At 43.1% G+C, this 23,341-nt stretch overlaps 1 protein-coding gene across 2 annotated transcripts in view; it reads right to left on the bottom strand.

Annotated features, from left to right (window-relative positions):
* Positions 1–22,228, bottom strand: part of LOC124553883 (speckle-type POZ protein-like) — a 146,578-nt gene extending 124,350 nt beyond the window's left edge. For both annotated transcript variants that reach the window (XM_047127886.1, XM_047127887.1), the window contains exon 1: positions 22,139–22,228. In XM_047127886.1, coding sequence (XP_046983842.1) covers positions 22,139–22,172 — 34 coding nt within the window. In that variant the 5' untranslated portion in view covers positions 22,173–22,228. The remainder of the gene's footprint in view (positions 1–22,138) is intronic.
* Between the last annotated feature and the right edge of the window lie 1,113 nt (positions 22,229–23,341).

Raw genomic sequence — 23,341 nt, 5'->3', positions numbered from 1 at the left:
TTTGCACTGAAATGAGGATTGACACATTGTCGGATGAACCGTTCGCAGAAGTGTACCCGTGGAGGCCAATCAGCTGCTGATAGTGCCTGCACACGCTGTACACGGTACGGAAACAACTGGTTCTCCCGTAGCACTCTCCATACAGTGAGGTGGTCAACGTTACCTTGTACAGCAGCAACTTCTCTGACGCTGACATTAGGATTATCGTCAACTGCACGAAGAATTGCCTCGTCCATTGCAGGTGTCCTCGTCGTTCTAGGTCTTCCCCAGTCGCGAGTCATAGGCTGGAATGTTCCGTGCTCCCTAAGACGCCGATCGATTGCTTCGAACGTCTTCCTGTCGGGACACCTTTGTTCTGGAAATCTGTCTCGATACAAACGTACCGCGCCACGGCTATTGCCCCGTGCTAATCCGTACATCACATGGGCATCTGCCAACTCCGCATCTGTAAACATTGCACTGACTGCAAAACCACGTCGTGATGAACACTAACCTGTTGATGCTACGTACGGATGTGCTTGATGCTAGTACTGTAGAGCAATGAGTCGCATGTCAACACAAGCACCGAAGTCAACATTACCCTCCTTCAATTGGGCCAACTGGCGGTGAATCGAGGAATACAGTACATACTGACGAAACTAAAATGAGCTCTAACATTAAGCGTTTCCGGACACATGTCCACATAACATATTTTCTTTATTTGTGTGTGAGGAATGTTTCCTGAAAGTTTGGCCGTACCTTTTTGTAACGCCCTGTATAGAGAGAATATAGGCTCTCTAACCAATACCTTTCTTGGCGGATCGCCGTGTAATACCTTCTTTAAACAAAAGCTTTTTAATTAATAATTTCAAGTTCGAGTTTTCGAATGTTATCGTGTTCAGATTCATATTAAATTTTAGTGAAGTAATGTCGCTGTATACGATTGAATCCTACTGTTTAGAAGTATGTCGTCTTCTCACGTAAATACTAGTGACAGCGGGAAGTTCTCAGACAAATTAAAAGCAAAATACCTATGCTCTGTATTTAGAAGAAATGAAAGTTAAGCTAAATTTGCTGTGTGGGAGGACTGTCAACTGCGTTATGAATTACAAAGGTGATGTGGACTTGGAAAGACATGTTAGCACAGAAGAACATAGGATGATATGAGCTAAACCACGTCTGCCTCACTGCCAGATTTTGTTACTATAAAACGGTCGTCTGTAGTTAGATACGTTCAAGCCACACAACCAAACTGGCATACCACGTAATTTTGCACCACCTTTCGCACAAATCGACTCCTCTTTCCTGGCATACTGAAATAAAACAATGGATGCAATCAAATCAAACGTGACCTTTCATCAATTAAGGCATTACACGTATAAATCGAGAATCACACTTGTAACGTCATATGCATGTTATAAATAATTTCTGGCATATCTTATCACGACACACTTCGATTCTAACCCCATTGACAATTTCAGACATGCCCTGCCATCTGTAAGTAAGATGTAGAACGTTTTGCATTCCGTAAGAATCGTGCCTTCGCAGACTAGAATGAATCGTGAAAGAATCGTGAACGAATCGTAGGAATCGATTCGCAATGTGAGATTGAATCGTAGAATCGAATCGGGAAAAAGAATCGTGTTGCCCAACTCTACTGAGGAGTGAAGAGTAGCAGACGGCGACAATGAACTGAGTATCAACAAACAACACGTTAGCCACTGTCCCATCGCCGGCTGGCGCACGGCCGGCAAGGTGAAAGGGCAGGTCGGGTAACACAAAGTAGCATAACCGAAGATCGGATAACCGAGACTCTATTGTAAAACATTTTCTCAATAACGGGTTAGAGAATTTGAATTGTCAGAATGCGTCTCGCATACACATGGATTTCATTCATGGCAGTCAACGTTTTTGGAACTGTTAATATGTGATATCATGCGATGTTTCTCGAACAGGTAGCAGCTAGTCTTAGGCTGCCCCTTGAAATGCTGCTTATCTCTATGTAACGGAGATTTGGGGGCGCAGCTTCCTTAGGCTGCGAGCAGGCTGTCTCAGTCAAAGGACGTGACAGGCTCTCGCCAGAGGTCACACGGTAACAAGGGCCGACAGCTTGCCCACAAGGCGTCATATCTCCCTCAGTTTTTGGCAGGGCCGACGAGGTCAGCTTAGATTAGGGTGTCCATTTCATTTTCATTGAAAAAGGGGACATTTAAAATAAATTAGAGAAAAACCTGGGACAATGAAGAAAAAAGTCGGGACATAAATATTGTATTGACTAAATTTAATACACACAGTTTACCTTTACAACATGCACTCAGATGATCCCAAATCACTTTTTACAATTATTCTGCCACACTGTCACCCACTTTTCACTTTTATGTGTTTTATCAAGAAGCGCATTTTCGTTTGAAATTGTGTCATAAAAGTCAGTACACCATACACCATTAAAGTGTGTTTTGACGATGAACAAGGCCCTCATTGTTTCAACTTTCATTCTTTTTTTTTCATCTGACCACAAAGAGTTCACTAACGAAAACAACAGCATTTGGCCCAGGAATTGCCAGACAAAACTCCACCAAATGAATCATGTTTTTCATGTTAATGTTTTTACTTTTGAAATTAGCAATTATTTTACACCATGTTGCACTAACACTTTCTTTGTCTCCTTCTTCACTTTTTATGAAGTTCTGTGCACACGAAAATTCATCGAACAGTTCGTCTTCATCAACAGAAAAATGTGGTACAATACTTTTAACAAAAACATAACAGTCCTGAACATCCTTCCACTGTAGCTGCTCCTTTCCAGTGTTAACCCAGTCAAATGTTAAGGTGTGAGAAATGGTAAACACCATTCTTTAATATACTCAATGCAAGAGTCATAGAAGATGTCAGCATAAATATGAAATTGTTCTACAGTAATTTCACCCTCTTCTTCCAGCTTTCTTAGAGTCTCATGTACAAAGGATGTGAGAAATCTTCCAGATTTTCTACATTGTAATTTGCCCAATAATTTGTTTATTTCTTGATAAACTTCCACTATTGTGATTTCTTGTTTTTCAATACATTTAATTGTTGTGGAGACAGGTTTTAGCTGGCTAACAAAATGTAGAAGAACAATAGACACAGGGTTATCAAAGAATTGTTTAAGTATAACAGGACACTTATCAAGGGAAATGAAACATGATTTCAAAGCAGGAAATATCGCTACAATTCTTTCCAATGCTGGTAGCATTGTCTTGCTGTGCCCAAGTACGGTTTTGTATCCAGTTTCAGTAAAATTACAGAACGACTTCAGAGATCCAACCCTTACTTTATATATGTGGAAATGCTTGTAGATTTTGTTTACAATTAATTGGCAGTCGATGGGTAGGCAATCTGAGCCAGTTTGTAAGGAATTGTGCACCACATGTGCTGGACATCACACTATATCATTCACTGTGTTCTTTCGCACTTTGTAGAACAAATTTTTCCTTTCTTCTGCCTACCACCAAAATTGGTGTTAGTGTTGTCTGCAGAAACTGCAATCACCTTTCCCTCAAGATCATATTTCTTTATAACCTCCAGCACATAATTCTGCAGTAAATCTGAAGTTTCTCCAGCTAAATTAACCAATTCGAGCACTTTCACCGTGATGCCATTTTCAGGGTGAAAATACCTGATAAGGAGAGGAACCAACCTCAAACCCAGATGATTCGATGTATCAATCATTACAGAAATGAATCGAGCACTTTTCAGTTCATTTAAAACCTTCTGAGCTGCATACGATGCAATAACATTTGAAATGGTTGCATTACATTTTGTGTGTCCACATGTGAATTTAGGATTGAAAAGTGTTTTAACAACTACTGTAGTACAGTCCATTGACTTAAAGCTGTGGTTATGCATTGCACTGTGGTATGCAAACGTAGATTCTTGTGCTGCCAACTGCCTATGCATTTCTGTTACGGATTTTAAGTTTACATAGTAGTCACATGCGCATTTATTTGCTCTTTTCGTTTGATCACTCATGCGATGTTTCTTCATCTTAATGTGATTCACGATGTCAGACCTACCATGACCGACAGCAAATTTTGATCTGCACAACGTACATTCTACAGTTTCTCCACTACCAATGATAAAAGGGTAGTCGCTTTTTATATTGCTGTTAAAATTACACTTTCGTTTTGGCATAATGAAACAGTGATTGCACAGCGCAAAACATTAGCAGTGTGGTGTCGAAAGCCAGAGAGCAGGTATCAGTGGTGTAGAGTATCTCTGGACCGAAAGGACGGATTCAGTGGATCGATTTAGAAGAGAAGAATCTTTGTTGCTATTGGTAACCTATAGTGCGTTTAAAATTACTTGCGATATTTGACAGTTCGGTGTATGTTTGGGGTATGCTGAAAGTCATCACACGCTTCCTAGGGTAAATAATTGCGCAGTTAATGGTTCAAATGGCTCTGAGCACTATGGGACTTAACATCTGAGATTATCAGTCCCCTAGAACTTAGAACTACTTAAACCTAAGTAACCTAAGGACATCACACACATCCTTGCCCGAGGCAGGATTCGAACCTGGGACCGTAGCGGTCACGCGGTTCCAAACTGACGCGCTTAGAACCGCACGGCCACACCGGCCGGCGCGCAGTTAATAGCAAGTCAAACAACCAGTAGCGTAAAATAGTCTAGTCAAGGGGAATCATAAAAAAACGGGACATTTGAGCGTCCCCAAAAAACTTTCGGGACAGCGGGACATTTTGGTAAAAAACGGGACTGTCCCGAGAAAAATGGACACCCTAGGTAAGGTTAGACTATTTTATGTATGGAATAGGCGATACTTGTACCTCCAAGGACAGGACTCACACTACGGTACCTGCGTACTTGTAGACGAGTGCTGTAGTTTGCCTGTTGCTATCGTAAGATGCCCATAAATGAGCTGCACCTGTCTCGAAACGAACGTGGCGAGTACTGTACACTGTCGTCAGTTACTGGAATTACCAGACAAGTTTTACGAAGGGACAAACACCATGCCACGAAAGTTAAAAACGCATTCAATTTCTGACGTCACTTTCCTTCTCTCACCAGCGATTAGCTTCAGTACGAACCACCGCATTGGAAACTAATAGGTCGTAATTTATGTTTCTCATGTTTGTATGCGTGGAAAAACTGGTAGAAATCGACCTCGGGGAAGATCAGTTTCTAGCACTTGTACACTTAGAGAAAGCTTTTGACAATGTTCACTGGAATACTCTCTTTCGCCGAACGTTGTGTCCGAACGGTTCTAGGCGCTTCAGTCCGAAACCGCGCGGCTGATACGGTCGCAGGTTCGAAACCTGCCTCGGGCATGGATGTGTGTGATGTCCTTAGGCTAGGTTTACGTATTTCTAAGTCTGGGGGACTGATGACCTCAGATGTTGTCCCATAGTGCTCAGAGCCATTTGAACCATATGAATACTCTCGTTCAAATTCTGAAGGTGGCAGGGGTAAAATACAGGTGGCGAAAGGCTATTTACAATTTCTACAGAAAACAGATGACAGTTATAATAGAAGAGGGGCATGAAAGGGAAGCAGTGGTTGGGAAGGGAGTGAGACAGGGCTGTAGCCTTTCCCCGATGTTATTCAATCTGTGTATTGAGCAAGCAGTAAAGGAAATAAAAGAAAAATTTGGAGAAGAAATAAAAACTTTGAGGTTCGCCGTTGACATTGTAATTCTGTCAGAGACAGTTGTCTTGTGACAGCCAGAGCGAGAGCACCAGCAGCAGCGAGTACTGTTTGTATAATGCGTTTATTTTGCATTTTGTTTACGACCTTCCACTAAGGAAGGGATTCTATTTGTGTTTATCTGCTCTGCATAGTAACTAACAGTTCTTGATAAAACTTTACGTAGTTTTCGTGTTAGATTTCTTAGTGTTTTCTTGATCGTTTAGAACAGAAAGCGCCCTAAAACCGTCTTTTGTTTGTTTCGCGGCCGTTAGCCACTAGTCACTTGAATCAGCAGTTGTCTTGTGACAGCCAGAGCGAGAGCACCAGCAGCAGCGAGTACTGTTTGTATAAAGCGTTTTTGTACTTATTTGCTGCGCTTAGCTTTTAAATAGTTTTTCTGGGAAAACCTAGCGTAGTTTTCGCGTCTCGTATTTCAGTGAGTGTTTCTTGATTATCAGAGTAGCTCATCAGAAGATTATCTTGGGAATTTGTCACCGTATAGAGTAGGGTAAACATAGTCATGTGTAGGGACTGTGGTGGTTGTGAGCGGACGCAAGGAGAATTGGCCACTCTTCGGGGGCAGGTGGAGGCTTTGTCTGTTAGGCTCATCGAGCTCGAGGCGCAGGCGTCGGCTCGTAGTGGCGTTGGGGCAACTGTGGTGAGACCTATGCCTACTTCGGTGGCCTTGGAATCACATGGAACCCCTGATGTCGCTGCGTCTTCCGGCAGTGAGCATCTTACCGGTCAGCCATCACTCCAGGGTGAATGGCGGACAGTGGTGGGCTCGCGCGTGCCTGGCCGAAAGGCGAAGGTGGGATCTGGCCGCGTGGCAGCTGCCTTACCCCTTTCCAACAGGTACGGGGTGCTTCCTAGTGGTGATGACATCGTTTCCGAGCCACCACAGGATGCCTCGCCTGTTGGGCCAGTGGCCGCTTCTCCGGCAAGGTCCCGACAGTCACAGAGGGCGGGCCTATTAGTTATAGGGAGCTCCAACGTTAGGCGGGTTATGGAGCCCCTCAGGAAAATAGCGGGTAGGTCGGGGAAGAATGCCAGTGTGCACTCGGGGTGCTTGCCGGGGGGTCTCGTCCGTAATGTGGAGGAGGCCCTTCCGGCAGCTATTGAACGCACTGGGTGTGACCGGCTGCAGATAGTAGCACATGTCGGAACGAATGACGCCTGCCGCTTGGGTTCTGAGGCCATCCTTGGTTCCTTCCGGCGGCTGGCTGATTTGGTGAAGACAACCAGCATCGCACGCGGAGTGCAAGCTGAGCTTAATATCTGCAGCATAGTGCCCAGAGTCGATCGCGGTCCTCTGGTTTGGAGCCGTGTGGAGGGTCTAAACCAGAGGCTCAGACGACTCTGCGACTATAATGGTTGCAAATTCATCGACTTCCGTTATTGGGTGGAGAACTGTAGGGCCCCCCTAGACAGGTCAGGCGTGCACTACACACCGGAAGCAGCTACTAGGGTAGCAGAGTACGTGTGGCGTGCACACGGGGGTTTTTTAGGTTAGAGGGACCCCCTTGGGCGAAACGATAAAATACCTGACGGCTTACCAGAAAGGACATTATCATCGTTGATAAAGAACGTCCGTCCTCAGAGACCAAAAACAGGAAAAGTTAACGTAATATTGGTAAACTGCAGGAGTATCCAGGGCAAGGTTCCTGAATTAGTATCTCTTATTGAAGGAAATAGTGCGCATATAGTATTAGGAACGGAAAGTTGGTTAAAACCGGAAGTGAACAGTAACGAAATCCTAGACGCAGAATGGAATATATACCGCAAGGATAGGATAAACGCCAATGGTGGAGGAGTATTTATAGCAGTAAAGAATTCAATAATATCCAGTGAAGTTATTAGCGAATGCGAATGTGAAATAATCTGGGTTAAGTATCAAAGGTTGGTCAGATATGATAGTCGGATGCTTCTATAGACCACCTGCATCAGCAACCGTAGTAGTTGAGCGCCTCAGAGAGAACCTGCAGAACGTCGTGAAGAAGTTTCGTGATCATACTATTGTAATAGGGGGAGACTTCAATCTACCAGGTATAGAATGGGATAGTCACACAATCAGAACTGGAGCCAGGGACAGAGACTCTTGTGACATTATCCTGACTGCCTTGTCCGAGAATTACTTCGAGCAGATAGTTAGAGAACCAACTCGTGAAGCTAACGTTTTAGACCTCATAGCAACAAATAGACCGGAACTTTTCGACTCCGTGAATGTAGAAGAGGATATCAGTGATCATAAGTCAGTGGTTGCATCAATGACTACAAGTGTAATAAGAAATGCCAAGAAAGGAAGGAAAATATATTTGCTTAACAAGAGTGATAGGGCACAAATCGCAGAATATCTGAGTGACCACCATCAAACGTTCATTTCTGAGGAAGAGGATGTGGAACAAAAATGGAAAAAATTCAGAAACATCGTCCAGTACGCCTTAGATAAGTTCGTACCGACTAAGGTCCAAAGCGAGGGGAAAGATCCACCGTGGTATAACAATCATGTACGAAAGGTACTACGGAAACAAAGAAAGCTTCATCATAGGTTTAAGAGTAGTCGAATCATAGCTGATAAGGAAAAGCTGAACGAAGCGAAAAAGAGCGTAAAGAGAGCAATGAGAGAAGCATTCAACGAATTCGAACATAAAACATTGGCAAACAATCTAAACAAGAACCCTAAAAAGTTTTGGTCATATGTAAAATCGGTAAGCGGATCTAAATCCCCTATTCAGTCACTCGTTGACCACGATGGCACCGAAACAGAGGACGACCGAAGAAAGGCAGAAATACTGAATTCAGTGTTCCGAAACTGTTTCACTGCGGAAAATCGTAACACGGTCCCTGACTTCAGCCGTCGCACGGACGCCAAAATGGAAAATATTGAAATAAACGATATCGGAATTGAAAAACAACTGCTATCACTTAGTAGCGGAAAAGCATCCGGACCAGACGAGATACCCTTAAGATTCTACAGTGATTATGCTAAAGAACTTGCCCCCTTTCTATCAGCAATTTATCGTAGATCGCTGGAAGAACGTAAAGTACCTAGCGACTGGAAGAAAGCGCAGGTCGTTCGCATTTTCAAGAAGGGTCATAAATCAGATGCGAATAATTATAGGCCTATTTCGCTTACGTCAATCTGTTGTAGAATAATGGAACATGTTTTGTGTTCTCGTATTATGACGTTCTTAGATAATACAAATCTCCTTCATCATAACCAACATGGATTCCGCAAACAGAGATCATGTGAAACTCAGCTCGCCCTATTTGCCCAAGAAATTCACAGTGCCGTAGACACTGGCGAGCAGATTGATGCCGTATTCCTGGACTTCAGGAAGGCATTTGATACGGTTCCGCACTTACGTTTAGTGAAAAAAATACGAGCTTACGGAATATCGGACCAGGTTTGTGATTGGATTCAGGATTTCCTAGAAGAAAGAACACAACATGTCATTCTTAACGGTTCAAAATCTGCAGATGTAGAGGTAATTTCGGGAGTACCGCAGGGAAGCGTGATAGGACCTTTATTGTTTACAATATACATAAATGACTTAGTTGACAACATCGGTAGCTCCGTGAGGCTATTTGCAGATGACACGGTTGTCTACAAGAAAGTAGCAACATCAGAAGACTCGTACGTACTCCAGGAGGACCTGCAGAGGATTAATGCATGGTGCGACAGCTGGCAGCTTTCCTTAAACGTAGATAAATGTAATATAATGCGCATACATAGGGGCAGAAATCCATTCCAGTACGATTATGCCATAGGTGGTAAATCATTGGAAGCGGTAACGACCGTAAAATACTTAGGAGTTACTATCCGGAGCGATCTGAAGTGGAATGATCACATAAAACAAATAGTGGGAAAAGCAGGCGCCAGGTTGAGATTCATAGGAAGAATTCTAAGAAAATGTGACTCATCGACGAAAGAAGTAGCTTACAAAACGCTTGTTCGTCCGATTCTTGAGTATTGCTCATCAGTATGGGACCCTTACCAGGTTGGATTAATAGAAGAGATAGACATGATCCAGCGAAAAGCAGCGCGATTCGTCATGGGGACATTTAGTCAGCGCGAGAGCGTTACGGAGATGCTGAACAAGCTCCAGTGGCGGACACTTCAAGAAAGGCGTTACGCAATACGGAGAGGTTTATTATCGAAATTACGAGAGAGCACATTCCGGGAAGAGATGAGCAACATATTACTACCGCCCACATATATCTCGCGTAATGATCACAACGAAAAGATCCGAGAAATTAGAGCAAATACGGAGACTTACAAGCAGTCGTTCTTCCCACGCACAATTCGTGAATGGAACAGGGAAGGGGGGATCAGATAGTGGTACAATAAGTACCCTCCGCCACACACAGTAAGGTGGCTCGCGGAGTATAGATGTAGATGTAGACAGCAAAGGACCTGGAAGAGCAGTTGAACGGAATGGACAGTGTCTTGAAGGGAAGATATAAGATGAACATCAACAAAAGCAAAACGAGGATAATGGAATGTAGCCGAATGAAGTCGGGTGATGCGAAGGGTATTAGATTATAAAATGTGACGCTTAAGGTAGTAGATGAGTTTTGCTATTTGGGGAGCAAAATGATGGTCGATGTAGAGAGGATATAAAATGTAGACTGACAACGGCAAAGGAAACGTTTCTGAAGGAGAGAAATTTGTTAACATCGAGCATAGATTTATGTGTCAGGAAGTCTTTTCTGAAAGTATTTGTGTGGAGTATGAAGTGAAACATGGCTGATAAGTAGTTTAGACAAGAGGAGAATAGAAACCTTCCAAACGCGGTCCTAGAGAAAAATGCTGAAGACTAGATGCGCAGATCACGTAATTAATGAGGTACTGAACAGAATTGGGTAGAAGAGGGATTTGTAGAGTTTCACTAGAAGATGGGATCGGTTGCTATCAAGGGATCACCAATTTAGCGTAGGAGGGAAGCGTGGAGGGTAAAAAGAGATGAATACACTAAGCAGATTCAGAAGGATGTAGGTTGCAGTTGTTACTCGGAAATGAAGGCGCTTGCACAGGATAGAGAAGCGTGGAGAGCTGCATCAAACCAGTCTCTGGACTGAAGACCACAACAAAAAACGCATGTATTACGAAAATATGTAGCTTCTGTGATGCACTGCTGCACTAATGATCTCTCCAAAACACATTCAGAGTGTGATCTGTTACGCTACAGCGGCACGATGTGCGACTTCAGTCTGTATGTTTTTGACAATGAGTTTACGAGCACATAATGGTTACTTTACGTGGTGAAAGTACATGTTTCTATTACACGACGCAGGGATACAATTTAAGTAAGGAAGTACGTATTATCTAAGTAATGAAAGATAGATTTGTGGTTCCACAGGAGCTCATTCTGTTCTAGAAATGGTGAAAATCAATGCAGTATTGGCTGGATACTCACATAATCAGATTCTAGTACACTTCGCTGCTCTCAAAACACTTATCTAGTTGACTTAAGCAAGGAAGTAACAATATTCCTGGTGGCACTATTATTTCAAATTGAGTGTTCCTCCTAATAAAGAAAATCAATGTTACTGTGTCTTTTAACGCACGTGCACAACTTCAAAATTCGGTTTAGAAAAATTAAAAATTTCGTAGGACAGGTACTTGAGGTGAAAGAGTGAAAATATTAGATTTTAAATTAGTATTTAGAGCATTATAAATAACATCTAACATATCACACAAAAACTTTGAAACCGGAATTTCCGGAACGTGGTATAGGCCTAATTACACACATCAAAAAAAGTTTTTCATCGCCCTCGGTTTCGAGAGTTCCAGAACCTGTACAAAAAATTGGAATAGCGAGCAACATTATTTCCGCCCTTTTTATTGCTCATGAAAACCACACATTGCATGTTGTACCACCGTACAGCGAGACCTTCAGAGGTGGTGGTCCAGACTGCTGTACATACCGGTACCTCCAATGCCCAGTAGCACGTCCTTTTGCATTGATGCATGCCTGCATTCGTCGAGTCATACTATCCACAAGTTCATCGAGGCACTGTTGGTCCAGACTGTACCACACCTCAACGGCGATTCGGCGTTGATCCCTCGGAGTGGTCGATCCATTGCAGGCATCCTCGATAAGATTCACGTCTTGAGAACATGCTGACCACTCTAGTCGAGCGATGTCGTTATCCTGATGGAAGTCATTCACAAGATGTGCACGATGGGGGCGCGAATTGTCGTACATGAAGACGAATGCCTTGCCAGTATGCTCCCGATACTGTTGCACTATCAGTCGGAAGATGACATTCACGTATCGTACACCCGTTATGGCATCTTCTATAACCACCAGCGGCCTACGTCGGCCGCACATAATGCCACCCCAAAACATCAGGGAACCTCCACCTTGCTGCACTCGCTGGACAGTGTGTCCAAGGCGTTCAGCCTGACCGGGTTGCCTCCAAACACGCCTCCGACGTGTCTGGTTGGAGGCATTTGCGACACTCATCGGCGAAGAGAACGTGATGCCAATCCTGAGCGGTCCATTGGGCATGTTGTTGGGTCCATCTGTACCGCGCTGCATGGTGTCGTGGTTGCAAAGATGGACCTCGCCACGGACGTCGGGGGTGAAGTTGCCCATCATGCAGCATATTGCGCACAGTTGGAATCGTAACACGACGTCCTAAGGCTGAACGAAAAGCATTATTCAACATGCTGGCGTTGCTGTCAGGATTCCACCGAGTCATAATCCGTAGGTAGCGGTCATCCACTGTAGTAGTAGCCCTTGGGCGGCATGTCATCGACAGTTCCTGCCTCTCTGTATCTCTTCTATGCCCAAACAACATCGCTTTGGTTCACTCCGAGACGTCTGGACACTTCCCTTGTTGAGAGCCTTTCCTGGCACAAAGTAACAATGCGGACGCGATCGAACCGTGGTATTGACCGTCTAGGCATAGTTGAACTACAGACAACACGAGCCGTGTACCTCCATCCTGGTGGGATGAATTGATCGGCTGTCGGACTCCCTCCGTCTAGTAGGCACTGCTCATGCACAGTTGTTTACATCTTTGCGCGGGTTTGGCGACATCTCTAAACAGTCAAAGGGACTGTGTGTGTGATACAATATCCACAGTCAACGTCTATCTTCAGGAGTTCTGGGAACTGGGGTGTTGCAAAACTATTTTCGATGTGTGTATTGGAAAGATGTAATCGATAATCGACAGATGTCAAATATCAAAGTGTCACTTCTGATTTTACTTGACCCAGAACTGTATCTTTAATGTGGGAATTGGATTTTTTAACAGAACTCGAATCACACTTCTAGTAGTAGGGGGCGTACTCGAAATTGCTTTGCTGTATTTATCTAACGTTGTGCAGACATACGTCAAATAACTTTCCCTGACTGTCATTCAGTATACGTGTGAAAGACAATCACAAAGTTTTGTGTAAGATACTCTGGCCACACAAAGCAGTGAAAAGTGGAAACACATACGTACACCACACTGCAAACAAATTCGCGTAACAGAATCACAATCCTACTGTCATAAAAACAACACTAGTAAGCCGTAATAATAATTTGTAGTCAGCTGATGTCCTCCTACCACAACCCAATAAAATCCACTACAGTAACTTGAAGCAAAAGATAAGCCAACCTTGTCACATGAACGAAATTTTTTTCCACGTTATAGTCTCACACCTAATGATGCTTTCCTGTCTCCACGGCGAGAACTATACGCTCCATCCTCAGTTACCGGAATAACCAGACAAGTTTTACAAATATATGAGATGACAGGATGAGCTTTTTGTTACATACTCGAGATAATTCGTGGTGTCCTTGAAATGGCCGAGCGGTTCTAGACGCTTCAGTCCGGTACCGCGCTGCTGCTACGGTCGCAGGTTCGAATCCTTCCTCGGGCAGGGATGTGTGTAATGTCCTTAGGTTAGTTAGGTTTAAGTAGTTCTAAGTCTAGGGGACTGATGACCTCAGCAGTTAAGTCCCATAGTGCTTAGAGCCATTTGAACCATTTGTCCCTCAAATGCAAGTTATGAACATACTGTTTCGCTGTATGTATTTACAGTTGAGAGACAGGGTTGTTGCCTATCCCTGACGTTATTCAATCAGTATATTGAGCAAGCAGTAAAGGAAACAAAAGAAAAATTTGGAGTAGGAATTAGAATGCATGGAGAAGAAATAAAAACTTTGAGGTTTACTGATATTGTAATTGTCAGAAACAGCAAAGGACTTTTTTCAAGAGCAGGTGAAAGAAATGGAAAGTGTCTTGAAAGGACGATATAAGATGAACATCAACAAGCCTAAAACGAGGATAATGGAATGTAGTCGAATTAAATCAGGTGATGCTGAGGAAATCCGATTAGGAAATGATACACTTAAAGTAGTAGATGAGTTTTGCTATTTGAGGAACAAAATAACTGATGATGGTCGAAGTAGAGAGGACATAAAATTCAGACTGGCAATGGCAAGGAAAGCTTTTCTGAAGAAGAGAAACTTGTTAACATCGAGTATAGATTTAAGTGTCCTTTCTGAAAGTATTTGTATGGAGTGTAGCCGATGTATGGAAGTGATACACGGACGATCAATAGTTTAGACAAGAAGAGCATAGAAAGTTTCGAAATTTGGTGCGACAGAAGAATGGTGAAGATTAGATGGGTAAATGACGTAACTAATAAGAAGGTACTGAACAGAATTAGGGAGAAGATGAATCTGTAGCAGAGGTTGACTATAAGTAGGGGTACGTTGATAGGACACGTTCTGAGGCATCAAGGGATCACCAATTTGGTACTGGAGGGCAGCGTGGAGGGTGAAAATCGTAGAGGGAGAGCAAGAGATGAATACACTAAGCAGATTCTGAAGGATATAGGCTGCACTAGGTACTGGGAGATGATGAAGCTTGCACAGGATAGAGCAGCATGGAGAGCTGCATCAAACCAGTCTCAGGACTGAAGACCACTACAACAACACGTTTAAAGTTGTGCTGATGTACGTCCATTACCCTTCAGTGACATTTACCACACGAGTGAAAGACAAGCATGAAGTCTAGCATAAGGTACTCTAAAAACCTAAAGCACATAAAAGTGGAAGTACATACCATACGCCACATTTGCAAAGCATTTCTTATTAACAGCATCACTGACCTACTGGCACAAAACGCCAGTAAGGAGTAATAGTAAACTGTAGACACTGAATGACAATCTACCACAATAAAGATCCATTACAGTAGCTATAAGCATGTAAGATACGCCACCCACTTCATTTGAACAAATTAATTTTTCAGGTTATGATCTATGCATAAAATTTCCAATGAAGATTTTGCTTACTTGAGGTTTCCAACATACCTGCCATTTCAGTCCACAGTGAACTACAAAACCGTTCAATTTCAATACAACTTGGTATTTCAGATTTACAACACAGATCAAACGTTATTTCACACAAAACATGATTATTATAACTTCAACATACAGACTACCGGCCATTAAAATTGCTACACCACGAAGATAACGTCCTACACACGCGAAATTTAACCGATAGGAAGAAGATGCTGTGATATGCAAATGATTAGCTTTTCAGAACATTCACATAAGGTGGCGCCGGTGGCGACACCTACAACGTGCTGACAAGAGGAAAGTTTCCATCCGATTTCTCATACACAAACAGCAGTTGACCGGCGTTACCTGGAGAAACGTTGTTGTGATGCCTCGTGTAAGGACGAGAAATGCGTACCTTCACGTTTCCGACTTTGATAAAGGTCGGATTGTAGCCTATCGCGATAAGCTGTTTATCGTATCGCGACATTGCTGCTCGCGTTGGTCGAGATCCAATGACTGTTAGCAGAATACGGAATCGGTAGGTTCAGGAGGGTAATACGGAACGCCGTGCTGGATCCCAACGGCATAGTATCCCTAGCAGTCGAGATGACAGGCATCTTATCCGCACGGCTGTAACGGATCGTGCACCCACGTTTCGATCCCTGAGTCAACAGATGACGTCGTTTACAAGACAACAAGCATCTCCACGAACAGTTCGACGACGTTTGCAGCAGCACGGACTATCAGCTCTGAGACCATGACTGCGGTTACCCTTGACGCTGCATCACAAACAGGAACGCCCTCGATGGTGTACTCAGCGACGAACCTGGGTGCACGAATGGAAAAACGACATTTTTTTCAGATGAATCCAGTATCTGTTTACAGCATCATGATGGTCGCATACGTGTTTGGCGACATCGCGGTGGTTCAAATGGTCCAAATGGCTCTGAGCACTATGGGACTTAACTTCTAAGGTCATCAGTTCTCTAGAACTTAGAACTACTTAAACCTAACTAACCTAAGGACATCACACACATCCATGCCTGAGGCAGGATTCGAACCTGCGACCATAGAGGTCGCGCGACTCGTGGGGTGTTTCACAATCTCTATGGCCTCTCTGTATAGCCTTCCGTGATGTTCGCTTGTGGGTGGGAGTCCTGTCGAAATGAACGTGGTGATCTCTGGGCTGTAAAGCACGTTCTGCAACAGCTGATACGTCATTCTCTCCTCTTCTGCAATTTCCCTTGCGTTCTTCCACTCCTTTTTTTAACAGTTACGAGGGCATTTCGAAAAGTAAAGATACAATGGCTCGCAGTCCTTAAATAGAACATTTATTTAGAAAACATCAGTTACATGTTATTAACTGGATTATTTGTTATTTTTCGACATAATCACCCCCGTTATCCAAACATTTGCTAAGTCAGTGCACAAGCTTGTGTATCACACAGTCACAGAAGGTTGCCGCCTGTTGTCAGAACCACATTTGAACTTCACCTTTGATCTCTTCATTGTCGTGGAATGATTTTCCACCAAGATGTGACTTCTGGTAACGGAAGACACGGAAGTCGGTGGGCGCAAGGTCCGGGCAGTATGGTGGATGGTCCAATACGTCCTGTTTGAATTGTTTGAGTAGTGCTTTGGTTACGAGCGCTGTGTGAGACCGAGCATTGTCATGAAGCAAGCGGACTACACTTGTCAGCATTCCCCTGCGTTTGTTTTGAATTGCCCTTCGAAGACGTTTCAAAGTCTGGCAATATGCAGCAGCATTAATTGTCTTTCCAGGAGGGAAAAATTCCAACAAGAATGCCTTGTCTGTCCCGAAAAACAGAAGCCACGATTTTCTTCACTGAAATCTACATTTTGCATTTCTTGGTTTTTGGTCAATTCGAATGGCGCCATTGCATTGATTGTTGCTTGGATTCAGGTGTATGGTGGTAAACTCACGTCTCTTCACCTGTCACAATGTGATCAAGGAACTCATCACCTGCTTCAGCGTAGTGTGTGAGGAAGTCCAGTGCAAAGCCCATCCTTTTCTTTGTGTTTTTCTGTTAACCGTTTTGAAACCCAGCACGGACACAATTTCCTGTACCCTATCTCGACAGTCACAACTTCATAAAGAGTTGTCATTGACACGTCCGGTATGATCTGATGCAATTCTTTGAATGTGCGACGTCTATTTGCACGAGCTGCTTCCATCAGAGATCACAGATATCCGACCTCTTTTTTGTTCGTCACCAACATCGGTCCTACCTTCAGAGAAATAACACCATTTCGTCACATTTTGTCGATTCGTAATGTTCCCATAAACAGAAACAATTTCTTTGTGAGTATCCGCCGGTCGCTGACCTTTTGCACGAAGAAAACGTATGACGGAGCGCACTTCGCATTTGGCGGGATTCTGAATCGGCGCAGCCATTTTAAACAAGACCTACTCCAACCAGAAGCAACGTTCAACTGCCGAACGACCGCGAGGAGAAAGCTAACGGTTCAAGGTTAACACCAGTGTTGCCAACTTGCTCGCCAAAACTCTTCTGTTCCTCTGGCGTACGGTGTATCTTTACTTTCCGAAATACCCTCGTATTTTTGTAGTACCCACGTGCACCTCCCCACAACTACATAGAATCCTATAAATTCCAGCTTTTTCTAGCGGTTCGTGAGCATCCTTGGCCGACTTCACCCGATCTTGTATCTCCCATGTGTGTGTGTAAATTACCACGATGTTCCACTTTCTCAAGATTTTTCCTATGCAGTCAGTCACCTCCTTAATGAATGGCAGGAATACTTTCGACATCACCGGTGCTTGAGTGTCATTATGATTTCTACGTTGTGGTCTTAACGCTCTTTTCACCTCAGCGAACGAATAACCATTCTTGAGCAATGCATTGGTGAGGCCTTAATTCTGTGTCAAGCAGCTCTGAATCGCGATTTTCCTTGCTCTATCCGCCAACATCTTTACGATGCCTCGCTTTTGTTCTGGGTGGTGGTTTGAATTTCGGTGTAGGAAACGGTCTAAGTGCGTGGGTTTTCGGTAAACCGTGTGTCCGAAGCTATCATATTCTTTCTCGAAAACTAGCACATCAAGGAAATTTAATCTCCCGCCTTTCTCATTCTCCTTGGTGAACTGAATCTTCGGATTGTTCCCGTTCGGATGTTTGTGAAAACGATCCATTTCCTCCCTGCCGTACTGCCACAAAAACGTACCATCCACGCCAAACGGAATAAAAAATTCGGTTTCTTGGTCATAGTTTCCAATGTCTGACTCGAATTTTTCCATAAAGAATTTCGCTATAACCGGGCTTAAGGGGCTCCCCATAGCGCCACCATCTGTCTGTTCATGGAACTCATCGTTGTTATTAATTGTGACAATTCCTGCCTTGAAAGTTTACCTTTTACAACAAGAGAATGCTTACACTATGTGACAGAAAGTATCCACCTGGCTGAAAATGATTTACAAAGTTCGTGGCAGGTGCCCCCACCGGTAATGCTGGAGTTCAGTGTGGTGTTGGCCCACCCTTAGCCTCGATGACAGCTTCCATCCTCGCAGGCATACATTCAACCAGGTGCTGGATGGTTTCTTGGGGAATGGCAGCCCATTCTTCACTGAGTGCTGCACTGAGGAGAGGTATTGATGTCCGTCCGTAAGGCGTGGCACTAAGTCGGCGTTCCTTAACATCCCAAAGGTGTTCTATAGGATTCAGGTCAGGACTTTGCAGGCCAGTCCATTACAGGGATGTTATTGTTGTGTAACCACTTCACCACAGGCCGTGCATTATGAACAGGTGCTCGATCGTGTTGAAAGATGCAAGCCACCCCCGAATTGCTCTTCAACAGTGGGAAGCAAGAAGGTGCTTAAAACATCAATGTAGGTTGTGCTGTGATAGTGTCACCAGCGTAGTGTATGGTTTATGAGCAGCCGCTCGACCGTGAAATCCAAGTTTTCTCACCTCCCGCCTAACTGTCATAGTACTTGCAGTGGATCCTGATGCAGTTTGGAATTCCTGTGTGATGGTCTGGATGGATGTCTGCCTGTTACACATACGGCTCTCTGCAACTGTCGGCGATCTCTTGTCGGTCAACAGAGGAGGTCGGCCTGTACTCTTGTGCTGTACGTGTCCCTTCACGTTTCAACTTCACTATCATATTGGAAACAGTGGACCTAGGGATGTTTAGGAGTGTGGAAATCTCGCGTACAGACTTATGATACAAGTGACACCCAATCACCTGGCCACGTTCAAAGTTCGTGAGTTCGGCGGAGCGCCCCATTCTGCTCTCTCACGATGTCTAATGTCTACTGAGGTCGCTGATATGGAGTAACTGGCAGTAGGTGGCAGTACAATCCACCTAATATGAAAAACGTATGTTTTATGGGGGTGTCCGGATACTTTTGATCACACTGAGTAAGTATCAAAGCCTAGCAATAGTTTCACAAATGATTACAGCAAAAACGATGAGAATACATCCCGTGAGCGAATTATGTCCCGTTACTTTAGTTTCCTTGCTTTCCGACTGCAGGTAACGTGCCTGATTAGCTAGTTCCTTTTGTGAGTGCAGTACATCACAATTGTGTTGCATAAGGCTGATTTTCAAAACAACCCACTTTTAAATCGCAAACATGGAAGAAGATCAAAACGAGCTTCAAATCTTAGTAAAATGACTGTTATGCATGGGTTGAGTGAGTTACGTTCTTGCGAATAACAGGAGGATACCACAGGCTGCAAAACAACACAATGTGAATGCAGCGTGCAATTTATCACACGAACTTTTGGAACATGCGGTTAAGATGAAGGTGATGGAACCTAGTGAGCCCAGAGCCAATGTAAACAAGAATCAAGAACAGATCTGCAAATCCAGGCAAGGAGATACACGCAGTTTTAACAGTGCAATGCACAATGCAGCTGAATGGTTGTGTGCGCTATATCACTTAAAATGCGTATTTTAGTAACACAGTAGTATAAATACAACAAAAGCGGCGTGTAAATGTCCATGGCTGTTGCTCGGGTTGCTCATGTCAGCCAATCACAGCACAAGATGCATGACGTCATTGAAACATCACTGTTCCGTTACGCGAAGTCAAAAATGCCACGGTTTGAGCAGACAGAACATTAAGCATTCGAAGTTTTGAAATGGAAATACGAAAAACATTAAGTATGCATCAAATATACGCGGGGGGGAGGGGGGGGTAAACACATTACCTCTAGATTTTTATCTTGCAGTTAGCTTTTGATGTTATTTAGTAGTTGATTATGAAACGCAAAGAAGACACAGTATGTTTACGTTTGTCTAGACTGCGATATTGCCCCCCCCCCACCTTCTGAAATCTTAGTGCTGCTGAGAATGATCTGTAGTTCAGCCTGAGGTCTACGTTAGTTTGCGACCTTCCCCAGGATGGAAACCACGAGGCATGCGAGGTCTGGATAATTCGTCTTAGGTTAAGACCACTACCATAAATGAATAAATTGCACGCTTATTTTGTAAGTAAGCATCGTAAAATGAATACATTCCACCCTTTGTTTGTAAGAATACATTGCAGACTTGTCTGAAAACATAAAACCACTGCGTTTCTCTTAGAACATGCGACCTGTGCGCACTAGTCCGCAAACATAAATAATACTCCACCTTTGGGATGTAAGGAATAACCTTCAGGTTATACATAGATTAATGCAACACGTCCACCATTAGATCGTAAGTTAAAATCTTTCGGGAGGTGTGGGTTGTATGTCTTAAGTTAAAACCACTACCATAAATCAACAAATACCACCCTTATATTGTAAGCAAACATTGTACATTTGTCCACACACATATATCTCTGTATTTTCCAAAAACACATGACGTGTGTAAACTCGTCGGTGTACCCGGAATTTTGTATCTATGTAAACTAGCAGCCATGCAACTTTATGCAATAGCTGCAACGGCAGTTAAGTATAAAGCCATCTTCCTGTAATAAGCTACAAGTCCAAATGACGATAGCACAAAATCCACTTTAATAACAAGTTAGTTTGTGTGGCCATCATCCGCTGCAAGCACAGAAATATTTGTTTCATGGGGAAAAAAAAACTTTTTCTTGCTGCAATGTATTTCATTTCTCACAGGCGCATTTCGCTTTTAACTTTAAGGTATCATCAGTTGGATTTCCAGTAATACTTTTGTTTTGATGTGAGATATTTGTAGAGTATAAAACAGTTCACGTCTCGTTTTTTTACGTGAATAAGTGGTTACTTAGATAATCATCTTGAGGTTGAAGCTCTTTTGACTGTGTTTGCTTTAACGATACATGTGTTTTTGGATGGGGGTCCGCCTTTAGCAAAACACAATTTTGTTTTTTGTCCCGAACATTTTTCACTGCAGTTGCAGCATCATCAGTGTCTTTTTTTTATTTTATGGTGTTAAACGCAAGGAATGTTTTTTACTGTTTATATACATGTAAATATTAGTTTTTAGATCGTAATTACAAATTTTTGAGGGTACCATGTGGTAAGAAGGTATGAATACATAATTTTATATGCTCTTCAAAAACCTGTAATTACGATTTAAAAACTAATATTTACATGAATATAAACAGTAAAGAACATTTATGTTTAACAGCCATAAAATAAAAAAAAACCACTGATGATGCTGCACCTGCAGTTAATCATGTTTAGGACAAGAAACAAAATTATGTTTCACTAAAGGCGGACCCCATCCAAAAACATATGTATGGTTACTTACAGTTCTTCGCGTTTTTTGGTTGGCATCTGCGTTTCTCTCCTCTGGTCACATGTTGAAAGTTGACTATAAACGTGCTTACGCTGCGTAAGTGAAGTTATAGTGGGGCCTCCAGCATGTGACCAGACGAAAGGAAACACAGATCCCAACGAAAAACGTGAAGAACTGTAAGTACACTTATTTACACAAAAAACGAGACGCTAATTGTTTTATAATGACAATGTTTACATGACATATCAAAACGAAACTATCATTCTAGATCCCACTGAAGCAGCCTTTAAGTAAATGGCGAAACGCGTCTGGGAAATATAAAAACACATGGCACCAAGAGTAGACGTCTTTTTACCTACGAAACAAATATCCACCGTGCAAACTAGCTGCCAACCCAAGATAGAAACAAACAAGACACGAAAGAATAGCAGTTGGAGGCACCGACAGACAGGTAGAAACGACCCCACAAATACTGTTATGTTGCAGCGCACTCACCTCTCGCCTTGTGCTGACCTGGCGTCGCACACATGATTCCACCTCACAGCTGCCCCTCTCGCTAGCAACTGGCGCTGCAGAGGAGCCTGGCTAGACGTAAACTACGATAGCTGCCGGCCGAGACAACGGCGTTACGTCTGACGTCACATACCGCTGCGTTGTCAGCTCACCCATCTTACACTTTCTGCTACGTGCACACACGTGTTCTATATAGGGTGGCAACAGCGCTATAGGGACATCGATGTTGACACAGAAAAGCATCGATGTTAACCCTCTAAGGGTAAGGTGAAGTTTCCTGACATAAACGGTAAGGTGGGGTTGGATCAGACCCCCCCCCTCCAAATTTTTCGGGGAGAAATAAAAACTGAATAATGGGAAAAAGTTTTATTATCAATTAAACACATATAATACTTGTTATAACAAGTTTTTTTTATTTTTATAGTCAATAAATAAGAACATAAAGTACTTTGGAAAAAATAGAAATTTGATTACAAAAAAATACCTTAATAGAAATATTCTCTATAATATTATTGAAAACATAGTAAAAGTCAATAGATTCAGTCATCAACTAGAAACTTGAGTGCTTTAGAAATTCTACAGATAGGAACTAAATGAGGAACATCTCTTACTACTTGTAGAAAATAATTAGTGTGTCAGCAGTTTCGAAATATAAAGTTCTCCATAATAAATGTCTTTGTACACATAATGTAATAGGTGGTTTCAGAACAGTTTTCTGCATCGATATTGTCGTCATCCTCTGACTCAGCCTCCTGTCGGAGAAACTCGTATATCTCCTCAGGAGTTCTAAGGAGCTGATTCGCCATTTTAGTAAGATAGTAGAAGAGAAAACAAAACTAAGATGTAAGATAAACATCAATATGGGGTTGAATCCTCCCCACAAAAGAAACTAATAAGTGTGGCGTAAACAGTAGGGTGGGGTCGGATCCAACCCGAACGCAGGTAATGTAGGTGCAAAAATGGTTCAAATGGCTCTGAGCACTATGGGACTTAACATCTGTGGTCATCAGTCCCCTAGAACTTAGAACTACTTAAACCTAACTAACCTAAGGACATCACACACATCCATGCCCGAGGCAGGATTCGAACCTGCGACCGTAGCGGTCGCGCGGTTCCAGACTGTAGCGCCTAGAACCGCTCGGCCACACCAGCCGGCTTACGATGTTTCTATATGTTTTATAAATA

Source organism: Schistocerca americana, chromosome 11 (assembly GCF_021461395.2).
Source record: "Schistocerca americana isolate TAMUIC-IGC-003095 chromosome 11, iqSchAmer2.1, whole genome shotgun sequence".
Taxonomy (NCBI): Eukaryota; Metazoa; Arthropoda; class Insecta; order Orthoptera; family Acrididae; genus Schistocerca; species Schistocerca americana.
This window is presented reverse-complemented; position numbering and strand designations above follow the sequence as displayed.